At 43.3% G+C, this 21,318-nt stretch overlaps 1 protein-coding gene across 1 annotated transcript; it reads right to left on the bottom strand.

Moving 5' to 3' along the window:
- Positions 1-781: 781 nt before the first annotated feature.
- LOC311504248 (microfibril-associated glycoprotein 4-like) lies at positions 782-20,201 on the bottom strand (the record flags this gene model as incomplete). The annotated part of the gene is made up of 6 exons (XM_084567267.1): positions 782-1,335; positions 1,898-2,065; positions 2,149-2,245; positions 2,331-2,369; positions 10,367-10,561; positions 20,145-20,201. 6 exons carry the CDS (start codon positions 20,199-20,201, stop codon positions 1,082-1,084), a joined length of 810 nt encoding a protein of 269 aa, XP_084423393.1. The 3' UTR covers positions 782-1,081.
- Between the last annotated feature and the right edge of the window lie 1,117 nt (positions 20,202-21,318).

Genomic DNA, 21,318 nt, shown 5'->3' with positions numbered 1-21,318 from the left:
TGTTCTTGTCCCAATGATTGTCAATATTAGTAGTTAAATCACTGGATATAAAAACGATGAATCTAAATCAGTAACATGTAAACGCTGTAATACAGATGTCTCATTTCCATGTCAGGATCTGGTTATTATAGACACAGATTCAATATTTAACTGTCATGTATCATCACAGTAACAGCTGTAAACACTCGTGACCTGAACACTGAACATAGAAGGAGTAGTTAAGATTAGATTCATCAGAGAACGTTACAGACGTTGTTTCTGGTTCTTATCAGTTTCCTGAATATATGTGTAAATGAGAGACATTAACTTAGAGAACTTTGTAGAAGACGTTTAATTAAGTTCACTCCATTGACTCGTATTAGTTTGTGGGACAGAGCTGCTTCCTCCAATATGGCGGCGACGTTGACGTATAGCAGCAACGGGTCAACCCACTCAATCACTTATGTTGATTAAAATATAGAATACAACTTCCGCTTAGCGTGAGCCAAAATTAAAGCCCGCTCTTTCCTTTCAAAATAAAAGCTTCTAGAACTTAGCACTTTGCTCAGGTGAAATGCATCCTGGTACATGTAGGCAGAGTTAATAACGTGAGGACTAAGAGGACATTTCTTTCTTGTGGTTTTCCATCAGTTGTTATTCAGAGATGACTGATATTAACACGACTATTAAAACCAGTAGCTACTGTACCTTTGAGAGTATTAGTGTAAAAACTGACTACACCATTAGCTCACAACAGCTTCTTGCTTTGCTCTTCATTTATTGCAGCAGATAATGATTCTAAGCAGAAATTAAAGGGTCTGGTTACAGCAGCAGACTAAGAGTAAAGAGAAAACCAACCAAAACCTTCTCTCACATTCAAGCTACAGATTTTATTAACACCTTTAAAATGGACCTGTAGTTTTCTGTGAAGGTTCTCAGTCCTTCAGGAACTGGAGGAATCTGTTTTGATCCTGATCCCGTCTTCCAGAAACCCTACAGGTCCAGTTTCCCTTGTTTCAGGTTTGTTGTTGATCTCATACTAATCACACATATGAAACCACATAATTAATGAGAGAAAAGAAAGAAAGATTGTCCTGGAGATTTACTGCACAGGACGGATCTTCATGCTGATAGACTTCAGGGAGTAGTCATAGCCCTTCCAGGTTTTCCACTCCACTCCAATAGCATACAGAGTACTGTCAGCTCCGCGGCGATAAACTCCGTTGGGGTTTGTATAGTGACAAGCACTGTACCAGAACGCCCCCAGATGATGTCTGGCACAGTTTGCACCTGAGGAGTCCTGGTCTTTGTCAAAAGTGGAGAACTTCTGTCCATTTTGAAATGTCAGGGAGTCTCCTGTAGAAACATGGAGAAGAAACAGCTGACCTTCATTTAGTCAAAGTTCTCTCTGAGCATTTCCTCTTTGCAGAGCATCATGATGATCTGTGACTAAACACTGAGACACTGGAGAAAACTTCTTGTTCTAAGTTAATGTGTGCAGTTTTATTCTGATGGAGCGTAGAGACAATGATCTCCTCGAGAACCAGAAGTCACTGAATCTGAACATACAGTAAAAGTTTTTTTGTGTTCTTTAGAATTATCTACATTTCTTCATAAAAATGACTGAAAACAACAGAAGTCCTGAAAGTAGACAAAGAGAACCCAATCAAACACATCAGACAGAAATGTTATACTTTAGTATTCGTTTGTTCAATGAAATTAATCATTTGTAATTACCTTAAGTCCTGACCTTAATCCAATAGAAATGTTGTGGAAGGACCTGAAGCAAGCAGTTGATGTGAGGAAACCCACCAACATCTCAGAACTGAAGTGGTTCTGTTCTGAGGAATGGGCTAAAATTCCTCCAGCTTCACAAAAGCCTACTTTCCTTCTGTGATGTAATCATGTATTTACCCACCTGCCCCTCCGTTGGTGAATCCAGACACTCTCAGTGTGTATCCGGAGGATTCTGGGTCAATGGAAAACGAGGAGTAACGAGCGTACGCCTTGTTTCCACTGAAGTCCTCCATGTCTACCAACAGCTCGTACTTTTTCCTCTGTGTGAGGTGGTAGATATTTTCAAGACCTAAAATCAAACAGAAATCTTTATGGACACATGTCCATGACGTCAAATCAGAGTCTAATGTTTGGTTGTTTATCATGTCTCACCGAGCCAGTACTCTGCAGCAGCGCTCCCAAAGCCCATCTTGTAGTGATCCCAGGGTCTGTAGAAGTTCACAGAGCCATCCATCCTCCTCTGGAACACCTTTAATTAAGAATGATTTGTTGGTAGGAGAGCAGACAGTTGACAGAAGTATCTTGGTCATATCAAAGAGGAGTTAAAAACTCACTGTCCACCGTCCTTCCAGAGAGTCCATGTCACAGTACACCTACACACAAACACAAGAAATAAGATACCAAAATATGTCTCAGTTTGTGTGTCTGTAAATCAGCAGCGCCATCATGTGGTCAGTAGAATATTGTAGCAGCTGCTGTCTCTAATGGATCTCTACCTACCGCTGGATCAGAACCATCAACAGCTGCTTGTTGACTTGGAGACATGATCCAGATGTTGGAACAAGATGGAAAGACTCTCACATGTTAAGATCTGATTTATTTATGACGTTAGTTATATTTCCAGAGGAGACTACTCAAGGCTGCAGCTTCATTAGCCAGTTGTCAGAAACAGAGACTGAAGGTGCCTTTACTTAAACTGAACTCTGATCAGAACAGAAAATGCTTTTGTCGTCCCCAATCTTTAAATAACCTGTATAATATATATATACAGCTCTGGAAAAAATTAAGAGACCACTGCAAAATTATCAGTTTCTCTGATTTTACTACTTATAGGTATGTGTTTGAGTAAAATGAACATTTTTGTTTCATTCTATAAACTACTGACAACATTTCTCCCAAATTCCAAATAAAAATATTGTCATTTAGAACATTTATTTGCAAAAAAAATGACAAGTTCAGAAACTAATATTTGGTGGAATAACCCTGATTTTTAAACACAGCTGTCTTGCGTCTTGGCATGCTCTCCACCAGTCTTTCACATTGTTCTTGGGTGACTTTATTCCACTCCTGGCGCAAGAATTCAAGTAGCTCAGCTTTGTTTGATGGCTTGTGACCATCCATCTTCCTCTTGATCACATTCCAGAGGTTTTCAATGGGGTTCAGGTCTGGAGATTGGGCTGGCCATGACAGGGTCTTGATCTGGTGGTCCTTCATCCACACCTTGATTGACCTAGCTGTGTGGCAATCCTCAGAGTTGGGGAACAAGAAGGAAGCAAGTTTTCTTTCAAGATAACTTTGTATGTGGCTTGATTCATGCGTCCTTCGCACAGACGAATCTGCCCAATTCCAGCCTTGCTGAAGCACCCCCAGATCATCACTGATCCTCCGCCAAATTTCACAGTAGGTGCAAGACACTGTGGCTTGTAGGCCTCTCCAGGTCTCCGTCTAACCATTAGACGACCAGGTGTTGGGCAAAGCTGAAACTTGGACTCATCAGAGAAGATGACCTTACTCCAGTCCTCGACGGTCCAATCCTTATGGTCTTTTGCAAACCTCAGCCTGGCTCTTCTTTGCTTCTCACTGATGAAGGGCTTTTTTCTAGCTTTACACGACTTACACTGCCCCTAGGAGCCTGTTTCGAACCGTTCTTGCTGTGCACTTCACCCCAGCTGCCATTTGCCATTCTTTTTGTAGGTCACTTGATGTCATCCTATGGTTTCTGAGTGACATTTGAATGAGTTAACGGTCATCCCGGTCAGTGGAGAGTCGTTTCCGCCCCCTGCCGGTCTGTAGCTTTGTTGTCCTCAGTATCTGCTGCTTGACCTTGTTCTTATGAACCGCCGTCTTAGAAATTTTAAGGATGGAAGCAACCTGACGCTCACTGTATCCCTCTGCCAGTAAAGCCAGAATTGAACCTTTCTTTTCCTCACTCAAAACTTTTCTTTTCAACTCTTTTGGCATGGTCAATAGTTATTATTTGATTTCACTTATTTTTGAGGTACTAATAGCACTGTTTTTGCCATCCAGCTGGTCCTATTGCAACAGGATAGTGATGAACACAGCAGTGGTTTTTATACTTTTCCTCCTTAAATAAGATTTGGTTCAGGTGATCACCTAATCAGTACCTCATTTCGCAGAATGAGGTGTGCTTGTGTTGGAATTCAACAGACGCTGGAATGGAATGGCTGTCATACATGTAGAGATGCTGATTTCAGAAAAAAAATGCAGTGGTCTCTTAATTTTTTCCAGAGCTGTATATATATATATACACTATATTACCAAAAGTATTCGCTCACCTGCCTTTACTCATTCTATGAACTGAAGTGCCATCCCATTCCTAACTCATAGAATTCAATATGATGTCGGTCCACCTTTTGCAGCTATTACAGCTTCAACTCTTCTGGGAAGACTGTCCACAAGGTTGAGGAGAGTGTTTATAGGAATTTTTGACCATTCTTCCAAAAGCGCATTGGTGAGGTCACACACTGATGTTGGTCGAGAAGGCCTGGCTCTCAGTCTCCGCTCTAATTCATCCCAAAGGTGTTCTATCGGGTTCAGGTCAGGACTCTGTGCAGGCCAGTCAAGTTCATCCACACCAGACTCTGTCATCCACGTCTTTATGGACCTTGCTTTGTGCACTGGTGCACAGTCATGTTGGAAGAGGAAGGGGCCCGCTCCAAACTGTTCCCACAAGGTTGGGAGCATGGAATTGTCCAAAATGTTTTGGTATCCTGAAGCATTCAATGTTCCTTTCACTGGAACTAAGGGGCCAAGCCCAGCTCCTGAAAAACAACCCCATACCATAATTCCTCCTCCACCAAATTTCACAGTTGGCACAATGCAATCTGAAATGTACCGTTCTCCTGGCAACCTCCAAACCCAGATTGCCAGATGGAAAAGCGTGATTCATCACTCCAGAGAACGCGTCTCCACTGCTCTAGAGGCCAGTGGCGGCGTGCTTTACACCATTGCATCCAACGCCTTGCATTGCACTTGGTGATGTGTGGCTTGGCTGCAGCTGCTCGGCCATGGAAACCCATTCCATGAAGCTCTCTGCGTACTGTACTTGGGCTAATCTGAAGGTCACATGAAGTTTGTAGCTCTGTAGCAATTGACTGTGCAGAAAGTCGGCGACCTCTTTGCACTATGCGCTTCAGCATCCGCTGACCCCTCTCCGTCACTTTACGTAGCCTACCACTTCGTGGCTGAGTTGCTGTTTTTCCCAAACGCTTCCATTTTGTTATAATAGAGCTGACAGTTGACTGTGGAATATTATTTATAACTAGAGGTATAAATACAACAGCAGTGCGAAACAAAGCCTCTCACTGTTCTTTCACTTCTCATCTCTCTGATAATGTTTCCATCGGCTCTGAACAACAAACAGATTATTAGAGAACTGTGGAGGGGGCGTGGGGCATCAGTTGCAGGAGAGAGGTGTGGAGAGGGCTCATGAGAGCAGCACCAGGTGAGAGTGATTGGCACACCTGCATCCTGTTGGACTAATCACTCTCTCCTTTTAAACACAGTAGCGTGTTGGACCTGGGAGAGAGATTAGACACGACACAAAGGAAGACAATCTTGGTGTCGGCAGGTCGAGACTTAGCCTGGTCGTTACCATCCTACGTTTCCTCCCGAAATTTGATTTCGGTCTGGCATGGAGTCTGGCCAAATTGCACTTCTGCGGTTCGCGTGTAACCGCGCCAATCAGCGAACAGTTGAGTGATGACGCAGAACTCGCCTGCCGAGTTGCTTGTAGTCCAGCGAAGCTTGTAGTTCAACAGCATAGGAACAATGGCGACGGACAGAGGAAGAGACGCTAGAAGCCATCCGCGAAGTCGTCTCAACTCTCGAGAGCATCACGGAATTAAAACCAGAACAAGAGGCTTGTCTTGTCAATTTTATAAATGGCACGGACGTCGTAGCTCTCCTTCCAACTGGCTTTGGGAAAAGTTTGATTTATTAAACTGGAAGCGGAAGTGGTAAGCGTAAGAGCCTGAACTCCGGCGCACAATATACGTCATTACCAAACGTTGCTGATTAGTTAAGGGAACTCCAATGATTTTAAACCTCAAAATAAGCATCCGCCCATTACGGAGACAGATTCCTATTACATTGGGCCAGACTAACGTGCCAGACCCAAATCAAATTTCGGGCGGAAACGTAGGATGGTAACGACCAGGCTAGTCGAGACTATACCTGCAAGGACACCTATGGATGTGTAAATGTGTTGTGATTTCAACAATAAAGAATGACAAACGTCATTGCTCTGTAACTCTCTGCTGAAAGAACCCACAGTGGCATCAGGCTACGCCACATTTGGCACCCAACGTACTTCAGCAGGGGGACAAGATAAGAGATGACGGAGCCACAGCAACCGCTAACCACGCTTGCACAAATGCTAGCGGAGGTTGCTCCGCTGAACCGGGACACAGCAGTAAACATTCTACATAGTAATAGCACGGAATTGCATGACTAGTAGTAGATAGGAAATTAGAGGGCAAGAGCTCTGTGCCAGAGTAAAGAAAGTGGAGGATGCGAGAGAGGAGAGAGAAGAATTAAGGAGGACATGTTTTTGGTGCATTGTCCCCCAGCAGCCTAGGCCTATAGCAGCATAACTAAGGGATGGTTCAGTCCAGCCCTAACTATAAGCCTGATCAAAAAGGAAAGTCTTAAGCCTGACCTTAAAAATAGAGAGAGTGTCTGCCTCCCGAACCCAAACTGGGAGCTGGTTCCACAGGAGAGGAGCCTGATAGCTGAAAGCTCTACCTCCCATTCTACTTTTTGAAATTCTAGGAACCACAAGTAGGTCTGCACTTTCAGACCGAAGTGATCTGTTGGGATGATCTGGTACAATAAGGTCTTTAAGATACGATGGAGCTAGGCCTTTAAGGGCCTTGTATGTAAGGAGTAGGATTTTAAATTCTATTCTAGACTTTAAAGGGAGCCAGTGAAGAGAAGCTAAAACCGGAGTAATATGATCTCTCTTGCTAATTCCTGTCAATGCTCTTGCTGCGGCATTTTGAATCAATTGGAGGCTTTTTAAAGAGCTATTTGGAGTCAGACAGTAATGAATGACAGTAATCCAGTCTGGACGACACAAATGCATGAACTAGTTTTTCAGCATCACTCTGAGACAGGATGTTCCTAATTTTGATGATATTGCGTAGGTGAAAGAAGGCAGTCCTGGTAACTTGCTTTATGTGACATTTAAAGGACATATCCTCGTCAAATATAACACCAAGGTTTTTCACAGTAGTACTGGAGGCCAAGGTAATGCCATCCAAAGACACCACGTGATTAGATAATGAATCTCTGAGATGCTTAGGACCGAATACAATAACTTCTGTTTTGTCTGAGTTTAAGAGTAGGAAATTACAGGTCATCCAAGCCTTTATGTCTTTAAGGCATGCTTGGAGTTTAACCAGCTGATTAGTTTCATCTGGTTTCATGGATAAATATAGCTGGGTGTCGTCTGCATATCAATGAAAGTTTATGCCATGTTTTCTAATAATCTTGCCTAATGGCAACATGTATAACGTGAAGAGTATTGGTCCTAGCACAGAACCCTGAGGAACTCCATAACTTACTTTTGTATAAGTAGAGGAATCATTATTGACATGAACAAACTGGAATATGTCAGATAGATAGGATTCAAACCAGTCTAATGCAGTTCCTTTAATCTTCACGGCCGACAGGGACATGGGATATGTGCGCTGCGCTCAGCGGTGACGCGAGGTTGTCCGACACTGCAGACGAGGAGGGGGAACCGGCGGTGCCTTCACAGGAGGCTCCGCCGGTTCCCATGTTTGACTCCATGGAAGATTTTCCACTCGAGCAGTCTCGTGACGATACTCTACGCTTTGCCTTCAACCAAGTGATAAAAATTGATGGTCACATGGTGCGCCCTGACACTCAGACAAATGAGATAATTACCCAGTTGTTGGTACCGAAAAGCCGCTGGGAAATAATTTTCCAGGCAGCTCATTATAACCCGATGGCTGGACATATGAGGTGTGAGAAGACACTGAACCGTGTAATGGCCCGATTCTATTGGCCTGGCATTCGGGCAGACGTGCGCCAGTTGGTTAACCAACCAGCCATCCCGAGAGCGCCTTTGCGCCCATTTCCACTGATTGAGGTCCCGTTTGATCGTATTGGGATGGACCTCATCGGGCCATTTCACCGGAGCGCACGTGGATATCGCTTTGTGTTGGTTCTTGTGGATTACGCAACACGATATCCAGAGGCAGTGCCGCTGCGCACCATCTCTGCAAAGAGTGTGGCACAGGCGCTGTTTCAGGTTATCTCCCGAGTTGGGATCCCGAAAGAGATCCTGACTGACCAAGGCACTTCATTTATGTCATGAACACTGAGAGAACTGTACGGATTATTGGGAATCAAGTCAATTCGAACCAATGTTTACCACCCTCAAACTGACGGCCTCGTTGAGCGCCTGAATAAGACTTTGAAGTCCATGATCCGTAAGTTTGTTCACGATGATAGTTGCAATTGGGATAAGTGGCTAGATCCTCTGTTGTTTGCAGTGCGCGAGGTACCCCAGGCCTCCACGGGATTTTCTCCCTTTGAACTGCTGTTTGGCAGGAAACCACGTTTTGGACCTGGTTAAAGAAAGCTGGGAGGAAGGTCCAAGCCCCAGTAAAAATGAAGTTCAATACGTCCTGGACCTGAGAGCAAAACTCGCACACACTAGGACAGTTATCACATGAGAATTTGCAGAAAAAGTGGTTCAGGTCGAACTGAAAGCTATGTTGGAGATGGGAGTAATAGAGGAGTCCAACAGTACCTGGTGTAGCCCCATCATTCTTGTAGTCAAGAAAGATGGGTCTATCCGGTTCTGTATGGACTATCGCAGGGTGAATGATGTTTCACAGTTTGATGCCCATCCTATGCCCCGAGTTGATGAACTCCTGGATCGCCTGGGCACTGCTCGTTTTTTTACGACGCTGGATTTGACCAAAGGCTACTGGCAGATTCCCTTGTCTCCAGAGTCTAGGGAGAAAATGGTCTTCTCCATTCCGTACGGTTTGTACCAATTTGTTACACTTCCGTTCAGGTTGTTCGGGGCCCCAGCCACATTTCAGCGCCTCATGGACCGAGTGCTGCGTCCACATGCTGCATATGCTGCCGCCTACTTGGATGACGTTATCATCCATAGTAATACCTGGCAGAGCATGTGCAGCAGGTGGCTGAGGTGCTCAAGTCACTGAGGCGGGTGGGGCTCAGGGCCAACCCGAAGAAGTGTGCAGTTGGACGGAGGGAGGTACGGTATCTGGGGTACCACTTGGGCTGCGGGCAGGTGTGTCCACAGATAAGATAAGACAGCATCGATTGCAGCCTGCCCAAGGCCCAAGACCAAAAAAGAGGTGCGGCGGTCTTTGGAGCTGGCCGGCTATTACCAGCGATTCATTTCCAACTTCGCAGAGCTGACCAGCCCCTTGACCGACCTCACCCGAAAGGGTGCCTCAGATCCGGGTCCAGTGGACGGGGCAGTGCCAGGTGTCGCTTCAGAGGGTAAAGCAGGCCCTCTGTGGGGAGCCTCTTCTCCACACACCTAACTTCTCTCTCCCTTTTGTCCTGCAGACTGATGCATCGGGCAGAGGGCTGGGGGCCATTCTGTCCCACAGGTACGGCGTGTCGACCGCCCGGTTCTCTACATCAGCCGGAAGCTGTCCGAAAGGGAGGCCAGGTACAGCACAGTCGAGAGGGAGTGCCTGGCCATCCAGTGGGCGGTTGATGCGTTGCGGTCCTACCTGCTGGGGCGCCCATTCACCCTCTGCTCGGACCACGCTCCCCTCCAGTGGTTCCACCGCATGAAAGATGACAACGCTTGGATCACCTGTTGGTATCTGGCACTGCAGCCGTTTAAGTTCAAGGTGATCCATAGGTCGGGGGCACAGATGGCTGTGCCCAACGTCCTTTCCTGGTCCCATGGGGAGGGGGGGATGGGTAGTAGGCTAGGCCGGATGGCTCCCCGGCCTAAGTCAGGCGGTGGAGGTATGTGGAGGGGGCGTGGTGCATCAGCTGCAGGGGAGAGATGTGGAGAGGGCTCATGAGAGCAGCACCAGGTGAGAGTGTTTGGCACACCTGCATCCTGTTGGACTAATCACACTCTCCTTTTAAACACAGTAGCGTGTTGGACCTGGGAAAGAGATGAGACACGACACAAAGGAAGACACGACACAAAGGAAGACACTCTTGGCGTTGGCAGGGCGAGATTATGCCTGCAAGGACACCTATGGATGTGTAAATGTGTTGTGATTTCAACAATAAAGAACGACAGACATCATTGCTCTGTAACTCTCTGCTGAAAGAACCCACAGTGGCATCAGGCTACGCCACAAGAACATACCTGGACGGCCGATGTGGCTCCGATGGGATAGATGGTGTACACTCCACTTGGTCGGCTTTTGTCATCATTATAGATGTCGCTACAGTCCAGAGGCAGGATGAGTTCAAAGCAGTTGGTCAACAGTGGAATCAGGAGGAAGAGGAGTCCGGACAGCAGCTGGAACTGAAGAGACGTTTGTTTTATTAAATTAACCGTCTAACACCAAATGTATCGTATTTGATCCATGAGTTTCTGATTCTTCTGCTCCACATCATCAACACTTCCATGTAAAGAATTTAACCCATGTCATCTGCCCCCTGGTGGATTTATCTGTGCTCTACACTCACTAGCTTTTGGCAGCCATTTCCAAAATGACTGATGGACTTTCTAGTTTCTTCCAGGTAAATCTTTGTGAATTTTGTAAAGGTTAAGAATATTAATTATATTGTTACTGATATTTCAACATGAATATTTACTTTATTAAAGCATTCTATAATTACTTTATACTTTATTTGATATTTTTACAAGTTGTGGATCAAATATAGCGGGTATATTTCTTTACAAATTTTTCTAAACTAATTGAACTGATTATTTAAAAGATTAAAATATTCATTAATTTATTCCATAATAGTGGAATTTGTTAATATTTATGTGAGTTGTATATTCAGCCTAAAATTGCAGAGGTTCACTTTGTAATTATTGGCTTTGTCCATTTTCTGTAAAACAAGTAAATATATATATGTTATGTGAATGACAGTTTTTTTTTGATTGATTGATTGATTTAAGCTTATTTCGAATATGCAAACCAAAATAAAAATAAAAATAGGCAAACATTTAAACAAAGAAATACATATTCGAAAAGGAGTGAGAAGAAGAATAACTTATAAACTCCAGCTTCATTGCAACTAGTTTAGATATGCCTAATAAATGAAATATATTCCTGACTTGAATTACAACAAAAAACAAAAACAAACAAACAAACAAACAAACAAAAAACAATACATAATCTACATATACACTTAATACAATATACACACAGACATACACACATGCACAAAAAGAAACAAAAAAAAAAAAAAAAAAAAAAAAGTGAATTGTTTAGGCCAGTGATTTTCAAAGTGGGGGCCGCAGACCCCTGGGGGGCGCCAGGGGACGCTAGGGGGGCCTCAGACAATTGGAGGGAGGATTAGAAAAATGAAAAAAATGTAATCGATTTATTTTTAACCATTATTATAAAATACAATCTAATTGTTTTTTAAATCATTATCATATAACATAATTATTAATAACATATCATATCTGAATGTTATTTGCCATGCTCATCTTTCTGATTCCCTGTCAGTCAAAACATCGTTCATGACCTCATAATCTGTGTAGACCTGGCGGTTTGCACCATTTATCAAGCTGCTTTGCTCCTCAAGCTAGCATGTAGCTAGTGTGTAGCTAGCGCAAAATGGACAGGTTTTTGACAAGGAAGAGACCAAAGGAAAAGACCAACAGCCCTGTCGTGGAGGACACTGCTGCAAAAAAAAGCCTAAGAACTCCTGGCCAACTAAAATCAGAAAATATGAGGCAGCACTTATGCTAAACAAGTGTAATAGTTATTGAATAGTGAATAAAAGTAAGAAAAAGCATTATAAAAGATGACGTTTCTTTGCAAATGGGGTCAACAGCCAGAAGCTAATGCTGTCTTTGGAGCCTTGGCATGGAAAAGTTTGGGACCCCCTGGTTTAGGCTGTCACCTCAGCCCTCCTCTGTGTTCTGTGTGTTGACCCAGTAAATGACCTTGAACTGACATCTAGTGGCCAGTCTTTTGTTGTGGGTAGCAAGGTGTAAAAGGGAGGAGACTATTAAGCCCTGTCAGCTTCCCCTGTGCGTCTCATCAGCTGTGCACCTTTTTAACACCTTGTTCTTTGTCTCCTTTGGGTTGGTGCGGCATTTGTGCTGGTGAGTCTCTCCTCTCTGTGAATTATTTATGGTTCTCCAAGTAAGATTTGTTCTGTACCATCTTTATGTTTATTAGGTTGCTGCGGTTGGCTTGAAGTTTGTTTTATTGTTATTAGGAGGCAGATGGTTCCCCAGACGGCACCTTCGACTTGCAAACAATTAGCTCCCTTGGTAATGAGGTATGTGGACCTCGTTCTGAACTACTATTATCCTTGGGATGTCTGGATTTATTTTATCTTGATGGATGCACACAGTATTTTGATTTGGTTTGGTTGAGTTTTAACAATGATTTTAAATATTATCTAATAAATGTATCTTTTTATTTTCTATTGAATGGGATTAACTGCATTGATGGCATGGTTTTTCAATCATCAGTTTAATCTTTTTTTTTCTTTCTGTATTTCCTTTTCATAGTTTTCACGGTGCTACAGCAGACAATGAAATTTAAGCACCCGTTTGAATTTCTCCACCTCATTTATTGACGCCAAGGGTCCGCTACATGTTATATATACCTGTATAATTTATATTTACCAATCCGAGAACAAATTCAGAGACACAATCCATCTTTGTCTGAACCACAACAGTGACAGTTTTAAAATAAGATAAGACTGTATTAATCCTGTGGGGAAATTAGGGTGTTACAGGTGAACAACAGTGGAAGATACAAAAAAATAGAATAAGGCAGACAAGAGAAACTATATAAAAGTTTTCACTGTTAAAATACTGAGCCAGGTGTATAAAGTTGTAGACTTACCTTCATTATGAGAGTTCTGCTGAAAGAGATGTGACGAAAACAGTGGGAGCTGTGGAGCTTTATAAATCAGCTGATGGTTCTTATTGATAAGAATATTTACTGAGTGGGTGGAAAAACTGAATCACATCTGGTAATCAAACACTTTGTTGCCACAAATTTTTATTTTTTGTTTGGCAGAAGAGGATATTTCTTCCATGTGGTTTTCCATCAGCTGTTATTCAGAGATAACTGATATTAACACGACTATTAAAACCAGTAGCTACTGTACCTTTGAGAGTATTAGTGTAAAAACTGACCACACCATTAGATCACAACAGCTTCTTGATTTTCTCCTCATTTATTGCAGCAGATAATGATTCTAAGCAGAAATTAAAGGGTCTGGTTACAGCAGCAGACTGAGTGTAAAGAGAAAACCAACCAAAACCTTCTCTCACACTCAAGCTACAGATTTTATTAACACTTTTAAAATGGACCTGTAGTTTTCTGTGAAGGTTCTCAGTCCTTCAGGAACTGGAGGAATCTGTTTTGATCCTGATCCCGTCTTCCAGAAACCCTACAGGTCCAGTTTCCCTTGTTTCAGGTTTGTTGTTGATCTCATACTAATCACACATATGGAACAACATAATTAATGAGAGAAAAGAAATAAAGTTTGTCCTGGAGATTTACTGCACAGGACGGATCTTCATGCTGATGGACTTCAGGGAGTAGTTACGACCCTGCCGGTGAAACCACTCCACTCCAACAGCAAAAAGAGTACTGTCAGCTCCCCAGGAATAAATTCCGTTGGGGTTTGTATAGTGACAACTATTGTACCAGAACGCCCCCAGGAAACTTCTGGCACAGTTTTCAGGTGAGGAGTCCTGGGGCCTCAGGTGCGAAGGCAATGTGCACACAAAAACGTTCCGTACGTTCTTGTTCATGGAAAAGTTCAGATGTATCAAGATAGAAATGTCTGTGAACTTGTACGTTCCTCACGCCAACGTCATGTCTGGCGTACGCTGGCTTCTACAGCTGTTGATCCTTTGGAGACACTTAGAGGTGATGCTGGGAAACTGTCATAAATGTGAAAAGCAATTTGTCCGACCGATGGGGACTGTGCCGGTCGACCCTGAGCAGAGCCATGCCAGCCGTGTGGGATGGAGTTATCCTCATGTCAGCCAGGTATATCAAATACCCACAATGCATCTGAACAGGTCAACATTAAAAAGCAATCTGCAGCGAGAGACGGTTTTCTGAAACCTCAATGTACAGATCATACAGTGGCTTGCCAAAGTATTCATACCCCTCAAACTTTTCCACATTTTGTCACATTACGACCACAAACATGAATATATTTTATTGGAATTTTGTGAGAAAGACTGACACAGAGTGGCACACAATTGTGAAGTACAAAGAAAATTATACATGATTTTTTTCTTACAAATAAAAAACTGAAACGTGCAGTGTGCAAAAGTATTCAGTCCCCTTTTCTCTGGGTGCAACCAATTGCCTTCAGAAGTCACCTGATGATTGCTGAATGATTGAATGTTGATCTAATGACTAAATAGAGTCCACCTGTGTGTAATCTAATCTCAGTACAAACACAGCTGTTCTATGACGGCCTCAGAGGTTTGTTAAGAGAATATTGGGGACCAAACAGCACCATGAAGTCCAAGGAACACACCAGACAGGTCAGGGATAAAGTTGCGGAGAAGTTTAAAGCAGGGTTAGGCTATAAAAAAGGTTTCCCAAGCTTTGAACATCTCACGGAGCATTGTTCAATCCATCATCCGGAAATGGAAAGAGTATGGCACAACTGCAAACCTACCAAGACACAGCTGTCCACCTAAACTTACCGGCTGAACAAGGAGAGCATTGATCAGCGATTCAGCCAAGAGGCCCATGGTGACTCTGGACGAACTGCAGAGGTCCACAGCTCAGGTGGGGGAATCTGTCCACAGGACAACTATTGGTCGTGCACTGCACAAATCTGGCCCTTACGGAAGAGTGGCAAGAAGAAAGCCGTTTGATGTTTGCCATAAGCTATGTGGGGGACACAGCAAACATCTGGAAGAAGGTGCTCTGGTCAGATGAGCCCAAAATTGAACTTTTTGGCCTCAATGCAAAACGTTATGTGTGCCGGAAAACTAACACTACACATCACTCTGAACACAACATCCCCCCTCTCAAACATGGTGGTGGCAGCATCATGCTCTGGGGGTGCTTCTCTTCGGCAGGGACAGGGAAGATAGTCAGAGTTGATGGGAAGATGGATGGAGCCAAATACAGAGCAATCTTGGAAGAAAATCTGTTGGAGTCTGCAAAAGACTTGAGAGTGGGGTGGAGGTTCACCTTTCAGGAGGACAACGACCCTAAAGAGTACATATATAAGTGAACATATAGGTACATATATGTAATTATATATGTACAAATAATATATGAAAACGGCCAATTTTATGTCTGTCACATATATTCAAAACCTATATTAGGACCTATATTAAAACCTATATGTTTATATAGGTTCTTTCTGTGTGGGTATTCATGTGTTGGAATGGCCCAGTCAAAGTCCAGACCTAAGTCCTGAAAACAGCTGTTCACAAATGCTCTCCATCTAATCTGACTGAACTTGAGGGGTTTTACAAAGAAGAATGGGCAAAATCTGCAGTCTCTAGATGTGCAAGGCTGGTAGAGACATACCTCAAAAGACTTGTAGACTTGCTGTAATTGCAGCAAAAGGCGGTTCCACAAAGTATTGACTCAGGGGGGCTGAATACTTTTGCACACCGCACTTTTCAGTATTTTATTTGTAAAAAAAAATAAAATAAAATCATGTATAATTTTCTTTGTACTTCACAACTGTGTGCCGCATTGTGTTGGTCTTTCACATAAAATTCCAACAAAATCTATTTATGTTTGTGGTCGTAATGTGACAAAATGTGGAAAAGTTCAAGGGGTATGAATACTTTTGCAAGCCACTGTATGTGATATTAACCAACATTGTGGCGCGTGGAGGACAGCTGTCAAAGAGGACATTTTTGCCTCCACTCCAGTGAGTAGCGTCTCCAATTCTCCTTCTGTGAAGTTCTTCTTTTTTCTCGTCTTACTCATTCTTATGTTTTCATTTTCTGATCGTGCAGAGAGGGGAATCTCAGGTGCAGGGTCAATTTAAATATAATTGCATATTTAAAAGGGACGTGGACAGGGAGGGGTCGGGTACAACGTGCACTCAATTGGGCTGACAAAGGAAATGTGCTTCTGGATCTGAGTGTGCGCCAAATTTTAGTTGGAAATCCACGCAAGTTTTTGCACCTGAGGAGTCCTTGCGTGGATTTCCTTCTAAAATACGCTCAGATTTAGAAGCATTTAGAAGCACATTTCCTTTGTACATCCCAATCGAGTGTACCTGACCCCTCCCTATCCACGCCCTTTTAAATATGCAAATTATATTTAAATTGACCCGGTGACCCTGAGACTCCCCTCTCTGCGCGATCAGAAAACGAAAACATAAGAATGAGTAAGACGGGAAAGAAGGAGAACTTCACAGAAAGCGAATTGGAGATGCTACTCACTGGAGTGGAGATGCGCAAAAATGTGCTCTTTGACACGCTGCCACAATGTTTACTTGAATTTGCGCATCACGCATGATCTGTACAGTGATCGAATGAAAATGTTTCCTGTTGACATTTACAAATTCATGCGATGGTGCTTTTATAGCAATATGTGTGCAGTCGATAGCTCCGACTGCTCTTTAATGTTGACCTGTTCAGTTGCATTGTATGGGAATCTGATATACCTGGCTGAAGAGTGGATAATTCCATCCCACACGGCTTGCATGGTTCTGCTCAGAGTCGACCGGCACAGTCCCGATCGGTCGGAATAATAGTTTTCACATTCATGACAGTTTCCTGGCATCACTTATAAGTGTCTCCAAAGGGTCGACATCTGTAGAATCCTACGTACGCCAGCCACGTCATTGGCCTAGGCACGTACAAATTTCCCGGACATTTCACTCTTGATACATCTGAACTTTTCCGTGAGCGAGTACGTACATAACGTTTTTGTACGCACGCAACGTTTGTACATGAGGCCCCAGATCTTTGTTAATATGTCGTTGTGATATGTCAGGGAGTCTCCTGTAGAAACATGGAGAAGAAACAGCTGAACTTCATCTACAACCAACAATATATGAACAGATGTTTTGATTTAGTCAAAGTTCTCTCTGAGCATTTCCTCTTTGCAGAGCATCACGATGATCTGTGACTAAACACTGGGATGTCTGTAAAGGTTCTCAGTCATCCAGGTCATGGTATATCCAACATAGCTTAAAAAAGGCAACTGGACTTGTAGAGTTTTTTGAGAAGACGTTTCACCACTCATCCAAGTAGCTTCTTCAGTTCTAGGGGACTGATAGTGAAGGTTTAGTGAAGGTTTTTCCAGTCTGACATAGATGGCTTCCTTTACTCCTCTTTCAAACCATTGACCTTCTCTGGCTAAGATTTGGACGCTGTTATCTTCAAAGGAGTGTCCTTTGTCCTTCAGGTGTAGGTGGATCGCTGAATCGTTTCCTGATGAGCTGGCTTTCCTGTGTTGGTACATGCGTTTATGGATGGGTTGTTTTGGTTTCCCCAATATATAAATCTGTACACTGTGACTTCTCCGGTGGGGATACACATGAAGAGGGAGGTTACATCATAGGAATCATCTTCATGTGTATCCCCACCGGAGAAGCCACAAGAGTACTAAGGGAAAGACTACTAAAGGATGACTCCTTGGCTGGTAGGACCACCTCACCCCAGACCAACTCTGCGTGTTACTCGGTCTGTGCCTGACGACCACCTATTTCCAATTTAATGGAGGATTCTACAGGCAAAAACACGGCTGTGCAATGGGGTCACCAGTGTCACCTATTGTGGCCAATCTCTACATGGAGGAGGTCGAGACCAGAGCCCTGAACTCCTTCACAGGAAACACCTCCACACACTGGTTCAGGTACGTGGACGACACTTGGGTTAAAACCAAGACGCAGGAAGTGGGACCTTTCACACAGCACATCAGTGCAGTGGACAGCATCATCAAGTTCACTCGGGAGGACATCAGCAGAGGTAGTCTGGCTTTCCTGGACTGTCTGGTGCATGTGGAAGAAGACCGGAGCCTGAACATTGAAGTGTATAGAAAACCCACCCATACTGATCAGCACATATTATTCGAATCTCACCACCCCATGGAACACAAAATAGGGGTCATAAGAACTCTTCAGCACAGAGCACAGACTGTACCCACAAGACTGGATGGCAAGGAGAAGGAGCAGAAACACATTAAACTGGCACTTAAGACATGTGGATATCAAAACTGGGCCTTTGTAAAAGGCTCAAGAAGATACCCCAAAAAGGACAGCGAGGAGGGGAGCATCAAAAGGAAAAACATTGTCATCCCCTACGTGGCTGGAGTGTCTGAGAAACTCAGGAGAATTTTCAGAAATGATTCCAGTTAAATATTCCAGTTTATTTCAAACCAGGAAATACACTTAGGCAAAGACTGGTCCACCCAAAAGACAAAACACCCAGGCAAAAACAGAGTAATGTGATGTACGCTGTTCAGTGCAGTGAGGAGAGTACAGATTTATACATCGGGGAAACCAAACAACCCATCCATAAATGCATGTACCAGCACAGGAGAGCCAGCTCATCAGGAAACTATTCAGCGGTCTACCTACACCTGAAGGACAAAGGACACTCCTTTGAAGATAACAACGTCCAAATCTTAGCCAGAGAATGTCAATGGTTTGAAAGAGGAGTAAAGGAAGCCAGCCAAGTCAGACTGGAAAAACCTTCACTAAACAGAGGAGGTGGACTAAGATTTAATCTGCCATCTATTTACAATACAGTTTTAACTTCTGTCCCCAAGAAGTTTCAGCCTCATTCACACGTTGTAACATAATGTTTGTGGTAACTGCTGATAAGAATATTTACTGAGTGGGTGGAAAAACTGTTCTCCACCTGGTAATCAAACACTTCATTCCCACATCTTTCATTTTTACTTCGAGGGTAAAGACTTTAATCAAATTAAACAACTGCAGTTACTCATTTCTCATCCTCCCCGTGGATGGCAGTATTTATTCCGTTTGAAGAGACAGTCTATAAATTTAATATGGAGAGGACGGAGAAGTCTGTTGAGATTCATGACATCAAATGCTACTGCAGAGTAAAACAAATGACACAGTGATTTATTTCCAAAGACAACACCTTTACAAAACAACCAGTGGACACTGAGCTGAGTTACAAATAATTAAAAGATTTAAAGATGCCTTTAAGATCAGTGGTATCAGCTCAGTCCAGTCACTGACTTTTATCTGAAATCTTCTTTTTAATTCCAATGACTATTTGAGGTTAGAGGACAGAAGAGAGAAAAGACAGAGATCACCACCAGATATTCAGCTGCTGTCTGTCTGACGTCTACTGCTCAGGACGGATCATCATGCTGAAGGATTTCAGGGAGTAGTCGTAGCCCTTGAACGTTTTCCACTCCAACCCCACAGCGATAAACTCCGTTGGGGTTGGTTTTGTGACAGGCGTTGTACCAGAACGCCCCCAGGAACTTCCTGGCACAGTTTCTGGACCAGGGGCCTCATGTACAAAGACTTTCCTTCTAAAACGTGGCGCACACTCAGATCCAGAAGCACATTTCCTTTGTTCATCGCAATCAACTTGTAATTGAGCGCACATGTTGTACCCGACCCCTCCCTGTCTACGCCCCCTTTTAAATATGCAAATTATATTGCTCTCGCTGCAAATTGCTCTTTAATGTTGACCTGTTCAGATGCATTGTGGGTATTTGATATACCTGGCTGACATGAGGATAACTCCGTCCCACAGGGCTGGCATGGCTCTGCTCAGGGTCGACCGACACAGTCCCGATCAGTCAGACTAATAGTTTTCACATTGATGACAGTTTCCCAGCATCACCTCTAAGTGTCTCCAGAGGATCAACATCTGTAGAAGCCAGCGTACGCCAGACATGACGTTGGTGAAGGAACGTACAAGTTCACGATCATTTCACTCTTGATACATCTGAACTTTTCCGTGAACAAGAACGTACGGAACGTTTTTGTGTGCACGCTACCTTCGTACCAGGGGCAGGCAGCAGCAGCATGTTGGTGAGCAGTGAAACGGAGAACATGTTGGCGGGAACAAGGAGCCCGAGGTAAACTTCACCATAGACATATAAACATTCAGTACAACGGGAAAAAAGCCACAAAAACTCTCACATGTATAAAACTAGCTTGTTTCATTTATTTTGAACAGACACCAATAGACTGAAAAAACTAAAACCCACCTCCTGTTCTAAAAGTAAAACTAGAATAAAACATCAACCAAATGCATTAGGAGGGTTCTCATACCATTCATTCATTTTGTTCATACAGAGGAAAAGAAAAAGCACAACTTCTTGTCGAGATAAACTGAGGTAGTCAGGTAGCAACTGGCAACTTTGGTAACTTCATTAGAAGAAACTAACTCAACTAACTTGTTGCACACACGTTTTTTTTCCTCGTACCAGTGACAGACATATCGGGGTGATGCCGTCTTATGTGGGTTAGCATGTTTGATGTGTTTCCAGTGACGTACTCCACCTCCACCAAACATCATCGGCAGACAGTCTTTGTCCGGTCCACCACTCGCTGCCATCGTTATGTTGCACCGGGAAACCAAAGTGTTCCCACACAGGTGATTTAAATGAAGCTCCACACTTCTCTTAGTACATCTATGCTCCACACTCTCAGTGACTTTTCTTCTTCGTCTGTTTTTCTTCTTCTGTAGACTAATGACGTTAGCTGGCAGCTTTTAGCTCATTACCACCACCTGGATTGAAGTGAGGACTCGACTTTTTCTTTTATTTATTAAACTACTCACTCGGACGTATTCACCGTATGACTGCGTGCACCGAACCGTGACGTGTGATTATGTGATAATAGTAATAATAATCATAATCATTAAGATATGTAGATATACATGTTCTTTGTTTCCTTGCACATACAGCTGTATAAATGTAAGCATTGGAGTTTTTAAAAAAATCACATTAAAGAGTAGAGTTTAGACCTGCTCTATGTAAAAGCCAGCCAGGCAGTCATAGTGTTTTATTATGATTTGCATACTTTGTTAATGTTCTTGTCCCAATGATTGTCAATATTAGTAGATAAAATCACTGGATATAAAAACGATGAATCTAAATCAGTAACATGTCAACGCTCTTAAAGCCCGCTCTTTCCTTTCAAAATAAAAGCTTCTAGAACTTAGCA

This window comes from Chelon labrosus, assembly GCF_963514085.1.
Source record: "Chelon labrosus genome assembly, chromosome: 19".
Taxonomy (NCBI): domain Eukaryota; kingdom Metazoa; phylum Chordata; class Actinopteri; order Mugiliformes; family Mugilidae; genus Chelon; species Chelon labrosus.
This window is presented reverse-complemented; position numbering and strand designations above follow the sequence as displayed.